This window comes from Strix aluco, chromosome 3, assembly GCF_031877795.1.
Source record: "Strix aluco isolate bStrAlu1 chromosome 3, bStrAlu1.hap1, whole genome shotgun sequence".
NCBI classification, from domain to species: Eukaryota; Metazoa; Chordata; class Aves; order Strigiformes; family Strigidae; genus Strix; species Strix aluco.
Window position 1 is genome coordinate 110,573,227 of NC_133933.1, and position 14,757 is coordinate 110,587,983.

The window sequence follows — 14,757 nt, forward strand, 5'->3', positions numbered from 1 at the left end:
TCTGTAAATTAGAGCCTCTGTAAATTATGTTTTAGAATATCTGCAATTGTTGCTCTGAATTTTTTTTCAAGTATACTTATTCCTTCCTACTTTTTCATTCTGCTACTTAACTTTTACTCTAAGCATTTTAATTTATACAAGGAATTACTTGAAAAATATTAGTGATTAATTGTAACCATCCTGGTTTTGTTTTTTATGTTAAAAAAAACCACCCAGGAAAGGTGAATGGTCAATCATTAGAAGACCCAAGCAGTGACAAGTATAAGCTAATTTGTACACCAGAATGCTTTGTCCACTCTCTGAATGCACAAGAAACCCAAGCAAATAATCACACATCACTAGTACACCAACTTCTGCACAAGTAGGGTGAAAAAAAATAATCCCAACATACCGGTTATGAAGGACAGCAATGCGTGATTTTAGGCAATTTCTGTTTCAGCCAGAATGTAGTTTGAAAACTCAGCTTAACAACCTTATCATCCAAAACACCATAATGACTGATGACAGTCTGTTATCCCCCTTTCCTCCTTACCCTAAGCTTAAGATAGCACAGAAGGAAAGAGCATGCTCGAGACTTTTGCAGACCAAGGTAAGTAACTACATCTACCACAGATGAAGATAAAATTGGGAAAGAGGGCTATGAATCTGGTGAAAGGCTTTGTAATACCCTTCAGATGTAGAGGGCAGCCTCCAGGTCACTGGCCTGCAAGGTGAAGTTTTCCAGGGTCTCTTCTATGTAAGCTCTCTCCACAACACCATGCTCAGGGAGTACAGAGCTCATTATGGTCTCTCTTGGCTCTAAAACGCAAAGCCAACTCTTGCCTGCATGGCTAGGATCATCACACTCACCTCCTTCTGTCTGTCCTGGCTGGCGTTACTGTGTGGATGACAGACATCCTTAGAAGTGCTCAAGTTCCACTCATCTCAGATAACCATAGGAATCAATACAGGAATGAAACTCGAACTTCAAGGCAGTTTATCTCTACATACAATGGACGTATTTTAACTCTTGGCTTTCCAAGTGGTCATTCCAAGATCTTTCATGTTCCTTTTACAGTTGCATGTTACAGTTTGTATCCCAAACTGAAAGCTTCTGGACTTTGTGGAATACAAAGGTCCTCTTTGTAAAGTTTGACACTGAAGTTTTACTTACTTACATTCAAATTTACACCAAGATTCCAAAATATCAGATAGCTGCCTGCAGACACCTTCTTTGGGGACATTACTCTGGTTTTGCAGATACTTTCAATTTTAGTTCAAAGACACAAAGTACAGATGGGCTTGGAGAAGCAGTACAAGTTCCCACATCTCTGCCACAATGACCCATGTAAACATCACTTTGCTAGCTGGCTTTGCCTCACCATGTGCACATGTACTATGTTGCCAATGAAGAGAGAGTTGAAAATAACCTCTAAGACCACAATGGCACAAATACATTTTTTTTTTTTTTTTTACATATACTATTTGTCAATTAAGGAGCATAAAGATTGCGGGAATTGACCCACAGCATGCAGGACTTACTTCCCTGGTGCTTTCTTTATGAACATAAATCCACTTTTCACGATAAAAACCTAAAATAAAAATCAAAATATAAGCATTTTTAGGCTTCCACTTTAGGTAATGCCTTCTAGAAAGAAACTGAACAAAACAGACCATCCTCAATAAAATGCTTCATAAGATAGGAGAGATGGTAGAACAGTTTTAATGAAGGAAGTTTAAAAAGGGTGAAAAGGATGACTACAAATTTTCAGCAGTTATGTACTTCAAAAAAATAAAGAAAGCGTTAAATAATTTTATAAATCAAACACAAGGGTTGGCACACAATTGGCAGACATAGCACAACTTTTGTCAACTGTGTACCAACAACAGTCGATTTCTCCTACAAAACCCCTTGTCTTTTTTAATCCAGCAGGCTCTTTGGCACTTAACACAGGAATGTACAGAAATAATCAACCTTTTCATTCCTGACCACTCTACCCCTCCAACTTATTTTATGCTGTGAAGGTGCCTGCTCCACATCCACTTGGTTCAACTAGTTGCAGAATACTGCAGGAAAGTCAATTATACAAGACGAACAAAGGCAATTCAGCAGACCTTCAGCTTTCAGCAGTCTAGTATGTTGTCAAATGAAAGCATGCTCTTACAGATAGCCACTTGAACCTTTTGAAATACTTTAAGCTGAGACAAACCTGGGGAAGCTTGCTGCTTTTTGCAAGACCATCTCCGTTACATTTTTGGGAATATACAAATAATGGAGATCATTTCAAGATCAAAGCGTTAGAAATGCCAAAAAGTTTCTCATCAACTTACCTTTTTTCACTTACTCTACCAAATCTCTACTTCAGTATGCTTACTTGCTGTCATACACATTTGCAGTCCAAAGTACAGGTGATCTTTTAAAAATGAGAACTGACAAATGGCTTTCATATATTTTTTTTTTTAAAAATGGACCTTCTTCAAGAAATTAAATACTGATAAGGTCATTACCAAGAGCTATAAATACTATGACAAAATGTATTTATGAACTGATTCTGGAGTTATCACTGATCAGAAGTTGAATTAAGCAAAAATAAAACAACTGCTTTAGTAAGCAGCAGCTTCTATAAGCATCAGATGAATTTAATCTAAAACTAGTCCACAAAACAAAACAGTGGTTAGTACCAGAAGAAATTTATTATTCAGGAATTACTATTCTTAAATGAATTACCTTTGGATCTTTGGAAAAAAAAATTAAAAATCATCCAATAGATGATCAATGCCACAGTTCAATTAAGATGTATCACTTCTGACACCAGAATTTGTAGCCAACAGAAGTACACATAACTCAGAAAGCTACTCTAAAGGTGAATTATAAATGAAGGGCTATTACAAAATTTTGCTAAGCCTATAAGTCTTCTAAAATAAATTTAAAAAAAAAAACAACAGCCTTACATTGCGAATCTGTGTTATTCCTAAAATGATCTTTTTTCCTTTTCTTGGCTGCAAACTCACAATCTTCAGTACTGTATATTTCTTCATCCTCTTCATCACCAGTTATGATGCTGAAATAAACACATCTAATTAGAGCAGCAGTGAACAAATATTTAAGATGCATACAGCTTATAATTCTCTGCATTAAAGTCTGACAGCTGGAAAAAAATAATCATATTTTTAATGATGTTGCTCTACCTGATGGTCTATAGCAACACATACCTTGAGAGAAGCTGTCTTGTTCTTTTCTTCCCAGCGGGGCTGAATTTTGTGTCAAAGTGATTAAACACACAAAAGTATCTTCCTAACAGGTATCCTGCAAGTCATTACTGACATTTAGGAAGAGGAAAGGAAACAGTACTATAGCTGGACAACTGCCTGTCTGCAAAGCTCTGGTGTACAAAAATTCAATTGAAATGGACCAAGCCTTGAAAAACTGTGCACACAGGTAACACTCAGTGCAGAATTACCACACACCCTTGCATAGGCAGAAAGCCAGCAAATAAAGACATCTCTCTTACTACTGTCAACTTTGGGGCAAAGAAAATCCTTCTTTTAAGAAATGCCTGAATCACAACACTGTACATAATGTAGGTGTCACAGCAGTGTTTTAACAATGATTTATACAGCATCAAGAACCACGTGGTCTACCCCCCTCTCTCTCCAGAGGGACTCAACTATACCTATGTCACTTCTGACAGTAACTAACACTGAGGACTACATGGAGTAATTATATATATAGGGTATATATAGATAGAGTATGTGTGTGTATATACATATATAAAAAATATATACATAAAAAGAAACTATTTTAAAAGTTTTGTTGGATAAACTAACCTTTCTAAAATTCATACGCATTTAAAAACTGACTGTGCTACATAAGGTCTACAGTTTCATAAAGTTTTGGTTTCCATTTTTGCAGATAATTATAAGGACCAGCAATACAGATAAGAATGGGTGTTCATTTTTCTAGCACAGAGAAGGAAGATACTTCATATGAAGGCCACAGTCTTGCACAGATAACCAGAGTAACTAAGGAGATGTGGTACTGAAGTTTAACTTCAGGACTATTTTATTTCCTCACCATTATTATTCTTGGACAAGAAAGCTGTACACAAAATTCCCCTTATTCATTACTATTTGTTAATCCAAATTTGCCAGATGACTCTATCAATGTCAGTTTGAACTTCAAATTGTACTAGCAACTGAAGGACACCAGTTTATTCAAAAATAACCTGTATTTGGGCATTAAGTGGCAAAAATCAAATTATATTAGTCTATTGCTACTAGCTTATACAGTTAAAATTTTCAGGCTTGAACATCTGTTAAGGAGGATGACTAAACAACACTGTAAAAAAGCTTTGGTTTTTTAATTGCTCTAATCAGTAAGTGCTAGCTCAGCTTAAAGATACACAAGTTGAGAAAACTCAGAAATAGGAAGTTGTTTTCATCTTCGGTTTAAATACTGGAAAAAACCTACCTCTGCGTTCAGATAGAGCTCAATCCAAGGTGAGGGCCTTAGTTCACATCTTACCATTTTTAAAGCAGAGGATAAAGACTCAACAACTTCCATATTCTATGCAACATTGCCAAATATCATATCTGGTCAAACAGCAAAAGAGTTTGGAGAAAAGGAACTGGTAACTGACAAAAGTGTAACGTCAACACTGACAAGTTATTCTTATTATGTAACATTCCAATCCATCAGGGGTTGGGTTTTTTTTCCCAAAGCTATCATAAAGGAAATATCTTTTTAAGCTCACTAAAATTATTAATTCAATGTTTTTTAGCATATTGACTGCATCACCATGTCACATGAGAAGTTACTGCTGAATCTGAAAAGTTGCTGCAGAATCAGAAGCAGAGCCCAAAGCTCCCAGACCTAGCTTTATCATCCTAACAACAGATACTAGACTAGAGAGGTATGGCCTGATACTCTGCAATACGATTCAGGCACACCAGAAACACAGCCATTCCCACTGGGCAGGGCAGTGGGGAGAGGAGGGGAGCTGGCATTCCTGAAGGCCTGCTTTAGAAGAGGAAGGTCAATCTGGCCAGGTTCCTTCTTTTGTTCCTGGCAGGGAAGTGTCCTTCGAAAGCAGTTTAGACCAGAAACATACCTGAAGTGATTTAAAGTCCACCGCCGCCCCCCAATAATATATACTTCCTCAAGCATCAGATAAACAAGCAAGGCAGCTTAGGGACAGTCAATTAATACAAGGCATTGTGAAGATGAAGAGGGCTGTTTGAAACACCTTTGTCTGACATTCAAATTCATGTGTGACATTCCTGGAATTCTTCATGTCATTTTAGATAAAAGATGAATTTCACTGTTAGCCCTGAGGATCTTCTCAGAGGGGGCTCTATTTCCACATGTTCTGACTCACTTCATGTGGAGAGTCTCTCCCTACTTATCTGTAACCATCACCATTCTTCTTGAGAAACTTTAAGTCTCTTACTGAGAAAAAAAAAACAAAAGGGCCCACAGACACCAGAAGAATGGGACAGAAATACAGGCACTTCCCCAGTTAGCCTTCCTTCCAGAAATCTGGAAAGCTGCTTGATGCTCCACAAAGCCATTCTACCACTTCCAAAATCAACCCCCACCCCCCAACACCAAGCTAAGATACAAGAAACCAAATCAAGTGCTGCACATGCCATATGGTGTAATAGAAGACTTTGTTTTTACTATAATACTGCACATGATACCTGAGTGCACCTGGAAGGATTTAAATACACACATAATGCTGCCAATTTACAGCTATTCTTACTTTCTTGTCTTGATGATGCACTTCATAAAAAATTATTCTAAAGTTAAAGCTTCTAAAAGCAAAGGACCTGGTGTCCCTAGAACTACAATACCCTACATAAAGTATGCAAGAATTTCAGCTTTTCCAAAAAAGTAATTTCACAGCAATATTTAAATAACCTCTTGGGTATGACACTTAAAATGCTGGAAAACTTAACAGGGCTATCTGAACTCCCAACTATTCCTCCTCATCCCCTTGCTCCTTTTCTCATGGTGGAAGGAGTGCCCTCAAGTCATGCAGATACCTATAGAGACACACTTGAGTGTTTCAGAAGAGACTCAAAGCCATTTACAGGTTGACCATGCATGGAAAATCCTGAGGTAAGTGCCTGCACCAAATAACGCTACAATATGTTCGTCGAATGCCAAAACCATCTAAGACTAGATTCAAATCTGAGGACTTCTACCCAGTGCCAGAAACACTTTTGTGAACGCTGTATCTCATTTACAGAATTAGACAAGAGACACTGCAGACTCTTAATGACTACCCTACCAGCACAAGTAGTTCATATGAGCCTAACACAAAAAAAGGACTATCACCATCATGAAAGTCTTATTAGGTTAGTCTGATTCTTTCTTTTAGCTGAAAAGGCAAGCATAAGACAGCTTTACTCCTAAATTGCAGGCTACTGAGAGTTATTTACATACAATTACTGTAAGGCAGTGCTGTTCCCTCCCCCACCACGCTTCAAGGACATAGTGCCATGTCCCTGGACATCTGTACTAGAATTTATAGGTACGAACTGCAGGTAGTCATGGTCAGCATTTAGCCCACAGAGCTTGTATGAGCACTGCCTCAACCACATTTCCTGCTACTGTACACCTTGAATACAAGGCATTCTTCACTTATATACTAATATTAATTATCCAAATAAGAGCTACAGAACTGAAGGTCTCATTTTTTCCTAGCTCAGTTTCCATAAATGGAACTAATTTAAAGTGCAACTATTCAAACATCATGCCAAATCATTTAAATTGTTCCTGAACAAGTGATTGTTTGTTCAAGTGTGGTTATCATTAGGTCCATCATTTTTTCCATCAACTGGATTCACTAAGGCACTGGATGACTAATTGAATAAGGTAAAAAGTTGTATTTTAATAAAAACATTCTTCAATTTAAGTTATTTACATGTCTTGAAGGTTTATTTCTGAAACAGTCTGTGATTAGATCTTTTTAATTTCTGAAAAGAAAATATTTGTGATGGATAAAATTTTTGCAAGTAACTCTATCCATACTTTCTCTCACAGAAGACAATACAAGTAAACTTCAAGTGGGTTTCAATCAACTACATAGATTGAATTTATTTCTTTTTAAAAGAAAACTGCTCTAAGTGCTCCCTGGAATACAATACTCGGGTATTACCTTTAGCATAGATTTCTACAGAATATTTTTGGTGAAAAATATTATTTAATAGGTGAAAACAAATAAAACTGTATTAGGACAGCCAGACTAGCATACACCATCGTCCCTATTCACAGAGCAGTTTAAAAAGAGAAGTATTTATGTATTGTTTACTATATGCTTCTTCCACAAGGAAGCAAGCATTTTATCAAGCCTCCTTCTTACTCAGTGCTACATCATGTTAACAGATATCCTGAACTGAGCTGTCTATTCAACATACACAGATAATTGCTTCCGAACAGCTTAAGATGGTACAGAGAACCAGCCAGCAAGACACAATACACTGCTGTACTTAAATATGAAGCCCTGCGCATGGAATAAAAGAACCCCATGCCTGAGTGTATGCTGGGTACAGATTGGATACGAAGCAGTTTTGCAGAAAAGGAGCCCCGAGTCTTGCGGAAAACAAGGTGAACACAGGTCAGCAGTGCACCCTGGTCTCAGTTAACGAAAGTGTATCCTGCAGACTGAAAGAAGTAATCATCCCCTTTTATTTGGCATGAGAAACTGCATCTGGAGTACTTTGTCTAATTTGGGTCTGTCCAATTCAATAAAAACATTCCAGTGGGGAATTACCGAGGTGATTAGGTACTGGAGCACATGATGCATGACAGCAAGAGAACTGAGCTTGTTCACTGTTAAGAGGTGGCAGTGGAGGGAAATCTGATTACTCTTAATATCTAATATGAGGGTACAAACAAGATAGAGCTAGGCTGTAAGGTTCGAGGAGGTGGGCAGTAATAAGTCAAGTGCTAAAGGGGGACATGACATGACACACAAACAAACAAAAAAAGAAAATCACATTGAGGGTAATAGAACTTAGAACAGGAACCCAGAGGGGAATTTCCATTCCTGGAAATGCACAAAGCCCAACTGGGCAAGGCCCTACACAACACCTCAGCTGACCCTGCTTTGAGTCTGTGTTTGGACCAGATGACTCCCAGAGGTCCTTTCCACCTTGAATTGTTCCATAATATTGTGCAAATAGACATTAATTGCTTTTTTGCAGCAAAGGTTAACTCATAGATCCATAGATTCAAGGTGTAGTGAAGTTATTCACAAGTAGTGCTACTTTGCCAAAAAGCACAAACTTGAATTCTGTAGTCTAAGTTTGGACTATATACATTTTTAACTGAATAGACAGAACCAGAATTAAGAAATAAAATAGGGGCACAGAATATGGCGTGGTTTGGCTTCACTAAGTAGGAGATGTGTAAGATGAAGATGGGAAACTGGGGAATCACTACAGATGAGGCCATCTGCTGCGGACTAGGTTGGTCCCTGAGTTTGGGATTCTGACCAATTGGCAAGCTAGCCCAATAAACCCAAATCATGAAACACCTCAGATTTCATGAAAACTTTTCTCCCCCCCAAGAACATTTCACAGCCAGTCCCTTCAAATTAATGTGCCTATTTTAGTCCTGAACTGTAATAGTCATATCTTTCCAAAAAGTTGATTTAAATCCGTTTCTAGCAAGACAACTCCAGAGGAGTTCAGTACTAAGTTCTTTCAAGACTAAGGAAAAAAAAATCTAGTATTTTTGCTTGAAAAAGCAATAGAAATACCTCACCTTGCTCTTCAGAGAAAACACAGATACACACACACATACATATATATATATAAAATTAGGATCAGAAGAGCAAAAGTCTTAATGATATTCACAAAGACAATTATCATTTATGTCATACTTGCCAAACAATATTCATTACAAACACCTACAAGATATAATTATTCAGTAACTGTGCAAATGGCTATCAAAATTAAATGTGATTTCCTTTCATCAACTGTATTATTAAAAATATATGAAAGAGGGAAGAACAGATTTTTTTCAAAGGTATTTAAGGCAATTTTATGTTGGAGGCTTACTGAACACTCTTCCAGACAAGCATAGTCTTTTGTATCCACAGTGGCCAGACTGTGTGGAAAAAAAGCCCAAATAAGATCAGTGACAGAGGAACACAAAAAGAAAAAAGGCATGAAGAACACAGCAGGTCAAGATAGTCTTAATAATAATTCTTCACTGCTTGATAACTCTCTTGAGGTTTATTTCTCAAATTTAGAAAACACAGGTGTATGACTACAGCAAGTCCTGGCTTGCCAGTAAATTCCCTCTAAATCAGATCAGTTACTGTATCATTTACTGGACTAACAACAACACACCGAATGTTCCCTTTTCTCATTATGAGCACATTATGCTGGAATTTATGACCAAGAATGCTATCCCCGAGAATTACTTTTTCATGGAGAAATCAAGCAGAAATTTGTTTTGACAAAGCTATATCACATCAGTCTGTGAGCATCTGCCACAAGTATTAGGTTATTTAACTAATATCTTTCTCACCTGTTCTACAGGAGCACATACATTCATATATTGTGTTCAAGAATCACCATAAAACTACCATTAATTGTGTATTTGGAACAAAGGCATTACACGACTGCCATGAACACTCCTGACCCAACACCCAATCCGCAGAAAGGCTTCATTCACATCCAGATAACATTTCAATATGCCTGTTGCACTTGCAATTTATAAATATCACTGTTATCTTTAAATAGTACTTGACATTTTTGTTTGCTTATTTTTAAAATAAAGACATACAACATAAGATGGGATCTGTCTGCCTAAAACAAGCAACTCACAAAGCAGTGACAAAAGACAATTTCCATAGAGGGCTCCTGTCTGCCTAACTGAACAAAACACATGGTTATATTTGCATACTTTAGCACACGCATATCACCTACCACAAACACTCTCAGTCTGAATGGAAATTAAGTCAATCTTTGCCTTCCCACCTGCTATTAACTCATGCAGAATCACTTTGGGTTTTTTTAAACTTACACAGCGTGACTGATATCATTCAGCTGATTATTCCCATCCTCAAGTGCAGGACTAAAGAGTTCACATCGTTTCCATCCATCTTCTGTTTTAACCCATCTCCATCCAGGGGATCTCCAGTCTTGGCCCAAAAATGGCATGATTTCACTATAAGCAGCAAGAAGATTGTTTGTGTGTTATTTAATTATCAAGAAAAGTTGCAAAACTTCTTGTAATTATTTCAGTTTTCTCTTTAACCTTAAAAATATAATGATTATTTTGTGGAAAGAAAGTTCTCTGTAGAGCATCCTTTTAAGAAACTGAATCAGTGGTTTAAGTACATTTTTGATTCTGCAACTTCATTTTTCTTGTCTTTCAACATTTATTAGATCAAGGTGGGTTTCCTAGTTCTTTAGAGAACTATATTTTCTTTAGAAAATATGTATTTTCTTTAGAAAAGAATCATGGTAGTCCAGGAAAGGGATGATACCAAAACGAGCAAAATTGTATCCTGTGTAATCTGCTCTGCCATGATCAAATAGAGTACTGATTTTGAGACCTGACTAATAAATGGTTGTTAAAAGAGTTTGACATGTCACAAAATCAGTGTGGCTTTTATTTTTCCTAAGGCTTATAAATTCCAAGTTTGTGCTACAATTTATAGTCATATTTCAGTAAAGCAATTTTCATTTTCCCAAATATTTTTTCAGTTGTTGTTGTTGTTGAGGGACACCTCCTGTGCTAGGCTATTAACTGGATACCAGGACAAATGGAGACTGCAACATAGTTGTGAAATGTCTCCTGAAATTCCTACAAACAGATGTAAGTCATCACAAGTGTATCATTCAAACAGTGTTCTGCTAACCTTTTTCAAAAGGAAGATTCACTTCTGACACATTAAGTAAGAATTTGAACAAAGCCACCTTCTACACTTTGAAGACTCTGACCTTGCTATCTTTTGCCCTCTTCTTCCCATTCATCATGCATATACGTTGCTCTCTATTTTAACTACAGGTTTCACATGCAAGCCATACAGGGAAAAATAGAATTACCATAGTTGAAATATATGTTAATACATAACACCAACAGCTTTGTTGCCAACAAGTATGCATTTTCTACTATATTTTCAATTTGAAAAAATATTAGGCCACATCAGTCAAACACTACTATGAATTTATTTATCCACTTGCACTCTTGACCAGCATCTGCCCAATACACTAGTTAGAACAGAAGGCAGGTGCATAAAAAGCCTGAAGACATACAAGTTGAGTGAGCCAAGGTTTTTTTAATTAAAAAACTGCACACCACACAAAAAGAAGTGCATTGTCTAGCCCTCAGCATTGACTAAAGTCCCCTTTCTACTCATAACTCAGCCTTCCTCCTCATCTAACAGGAATCTTTTCCAAAATTTACCACATCCTTTCCTCCAGCCACAAACTCTATTCAAGCCTATCTGCTTTTCCAATCTTTTTACTGCTTCCTAGGAGTAATATGAACCATAGTAATATGCAACTAGGAAAAAAAAAATCCCATTGCTTCTCAATTCCTGTAGTACTGAAGTGTAGATTTGATCACTGTTCAGCAGTAAGTGACCAAATTTTAAGAAGCTACACTGTATCATAAACATCTCTCCTATGTATGTCTTTCATATGAAAAGTGATCATAGAGTATGAATGCCTGGACAGGCTGTGCTGGCTTTGGCTGCTATTGTTTTCTTCATAGTATCTAATACAGGGCTGTTTTGGATTTGTCCTGAAAAGTGTTGATAATACAGGGATGTTTAGTTACTGCGGAGCAGTGCTTACACAGCACGGAGGCCTCTTCTGCTTCTCACCCCACCCCACCAGCGAGTAGGCTGGGGGTGCACAAGGAGTTGGGAGGGGACACAACCAGGACAGCTGACCCCAACTGACCAAAGAGATGTCCCAGACCATATGCTCAGCATATAAAGCTGGGGAAAGAAGGAGGAAGGGGGGGATGTTCAGAGAGATGGCATTTGTCCTCCCAACTCACCATTACACACAATGGATCCCTGCTTTTCCGGAGATGGCTGAACACCTGCCTGCTGATGGGAAGTGGCGAATGAATTCCTTGTTTTGCTTTGCTTGTGTGCAGCTTTTGCTTTACCTACTGAACAGTCTGTCTTTATCTCAACCCACAGGTTTTCTCACTTTTACTCTTAATTCTCTCCCCCATCCCAATAGGGTGGAGTGAGCAAGCAGCTGTGTTGCTGACTGGGGTTAAACCACAACACAGGTAAGAAAACTCATGCTTTTGCTCTGCCTCCACTCAGACTTTGCTTCCCAATACAGTATTGCACTAAAGCATCCCTGTGGCTTCCAGACCAAAGCTTGCTTTCAGGAGTTCCAGGATTCTTTATGTAGTGTACCTTCAGTAATAGCAAGCAGCTGTTTACTTGTTAAAACTTCTAAAGTATGAGCTCCTAAGACATGGATTTTGGGGAAAATACAGTGGGACAGGGTTCTTTAAAGCAAAAAAGGACTGAGAAAGAAGTGTGGTCATTAGCTGACAGCAGGAGTTTAAGACAAGCCATTGATTGCATTTAACTTTTTCTTAAAAGCAAATAAGAAAAAGAGCTCTTCACTTTGCATCATGCACCTTTTCCTCAGGAGAGGGGGGGAAAAAGGACTGAGGAAACAAGAATCACTGGAGAGAAGCACAAAAGAGGAGGACTGCGTATGCCATCTTAGTACAGGTTGAGAATACAGTAACTACTCCAGCCATCCTTGCACTTGTAAGGGAGTTTGCTTTTTATGAGGTAGGTAACTCACCACATGAGCAAAAATCACTGCAAAGCCATTCACAACTGCAGCAAGTCATCCTATTACTCTGTCACTCTACTGGAGATCTGTTCTATGTATTCCTGTACTTAAGAACCTGTCATTATGACCCAAACCATTCTTGTTATTCAGTAGCAAGACGGTTGCCAACATGATGTGAACAGGTAAGGTTCCATTTCCTAACAATCCAACAGCACACCCATCTCTTCCTTTAGCATGCTGACAATACCTCTTCAGCAGCTGAACTTTCAACAGAAACTGCTCCTTTACACTATCACTACAGGCAGGTGACTACCTTCTTCTAGGAGTTAGCCCAGTCAACCTCTGTGACTCAGAGGTCAGAGTCTGCTTACAGACTTCATCCCACCCCATGCTTTTTCATATCAAGTGACTGTCTCAAATCAAATCTCAAACTTCCACAAGACCATGATTCATCAACTCCTCGGCTCTTCTCTTGCCCACCCCATTCTGATTGTTATTTCCCCATATAACAATTTCAGTGCACACCAGCCATGCAGTTCTCGGTTCCCAACAGGCACACATGCTCCTCCTCTCCAACCGAACTGCCTACTCCAGCTTCTTCCCTCCAGCCTGCTACTGTCCCAGCTCTTGCTTCTCGCACTTCTCCCATCCTTATGGGGCTTACTGATATCCCAACACCCCACTCCTCCAGGCAGGCTCCGGACAGCTCCCCCTCCAGCCCCCTCCATGCTACCCCTCATTCCTAGCTCCAGCCCCTTCTCCAGACCCACCCGCCCATCCTGACCCAAACACCTCGTCCCGAACTACGCCAGCTCCGCACGCTCCTCAGACCCAGTTCCAAGCCCCTCAAGCCATACCTGCCCGTTCTGCCCACGCTCAGCCCCAAGCCCCCGGGCCCGTGAGGCTCACCTACACAGTCCCAGCACCCCTCCCCGCCTCACTTGTACACCCGGGCCCGCCCCGGCCCGGCCACCCCGCTCCCAGCCGGGTCCCCCCCCTCACCTCACGGCAGCGCCGCTCCCCACAGCGCGCGAGCGCGCGCGACCAGCCCAACACCCCCTCGCGCGCTCGGCCCGGGCCGCGGGGCTATTGACGGAAGTACCACGGGGCTGCGCCCCCCGCCCCGCTGATTGGCCGGCGGCCGCCGCGCTTGTTGCTACCCGGCAGCGCCCTTCCCCATTGGCGGAAGGGGGCGGTGGCGTCACCGGCAGGCGCGGGGCGGGCACGTCACGTGATGCGGGAGCGAGGCGCACGTGTCAATGTTTTGGTCGGCCGGGGGCGGGGCGTGTGGCGCGAGCGGGGCTGAGCGGCGGCCGCCAGCAAGGCGATGTGTGCCCCTGCGCGCCCCTTGCGTGGCCTCAGGCCTGGCGCTGGGTGGGTGTTTTTAACGCAAGCGCAGGTGTCCGTGCGCAGCGTGCCAGTCGTCGTGGGGTCGGCCAGGGAGTGTTGTTAGCTCCGGTAGGGCCCTCGGGGAAGAGCAGGTTCTGGTGCCTGCCCGTCCTTCGCTTCGGTTCCTAAACCTGCTGACAGGTCTCAGCCGGACTCGAAGCAGAAGCGGCTGTCTCGGAGATAATCAAGTTCCCGTAGGTTGTATGAAAACAGGCGGCTGGAGGGCTGTGCCGCTTCAGGGCTGCCTTGGGGAGAGCAGGAGGAATGCCGGTGCCTGGGGGCGGCTGGCGAGTGGGGGTCAGCCACCACCTTGGCCAGCTGCACCGCTTGTGTGCATCCTCCCTAGGCAGGAAAGGTTCCTTTTGGTGGCTTAGAGGTGCATGAGGAGGGTCGGAGCTCCACTAGGCTTATTTTTGTAAAAGAAGAATTTGGGTGAAAGCAGAAGTCTGTAGGAAACCAACCTTATGGAGCTCCTTATTTCTTAAAGCTTTGAGTCATGAATGAATGTATGATTGTATAAACACTTCAGCTTTCACTTAAAAATCACTGATTTTCCCCCATATAAATGTGGACAAAGATATCAAAAAG

The 14,757-nt window shown here is 40.5% G+C and overlaps 1 protein-coding gene across 5 annotated transcripts in view; it reads right to left on the minus strand.

Moving 5' to 3' along the window:
- The window catches only part of FBXO25 (F-box protein 25), a 32,426-nt gene extending 18,508 nt beyond the window's left edge, over positions 1-13,918 (minus strand). For 2 of the 5 annotated variants that reach the window (XM_074819959.1, XM_074819957.1), the window contains exons 1-4: positions 12,790-12,808; positions 10,022-10,165; positions 2,932-3,041; positions 1,522-1,571 (exon numbers count right to left, since the gene is read on the minus strand). In XM_074819959.1, the coding sequence (XP_074676060.1) occupies positions 1,522-1,571; positions 2,932-3,041; positions 10,022-10,165; positions 12,790-12,794 (309 nt within the window). In that variant the 5' untranslated portion in view covers positions 12,795-12,808. Of the gene's footprint in view, positions 1-1,521; positions 1,572-2,931; positions 3,042-10,021; positions 10,166-12,789; positions 12,809-13,782 lie in introns of those variants that run through there. The other 3 variants (XM_074819961.1, XM_074819960.1, XM_074819958.1) reach the window with 2 other exon arrangements.
- Between the last annotated feature and the right edge of the window lie 839 nt (positions 13,919-14,757).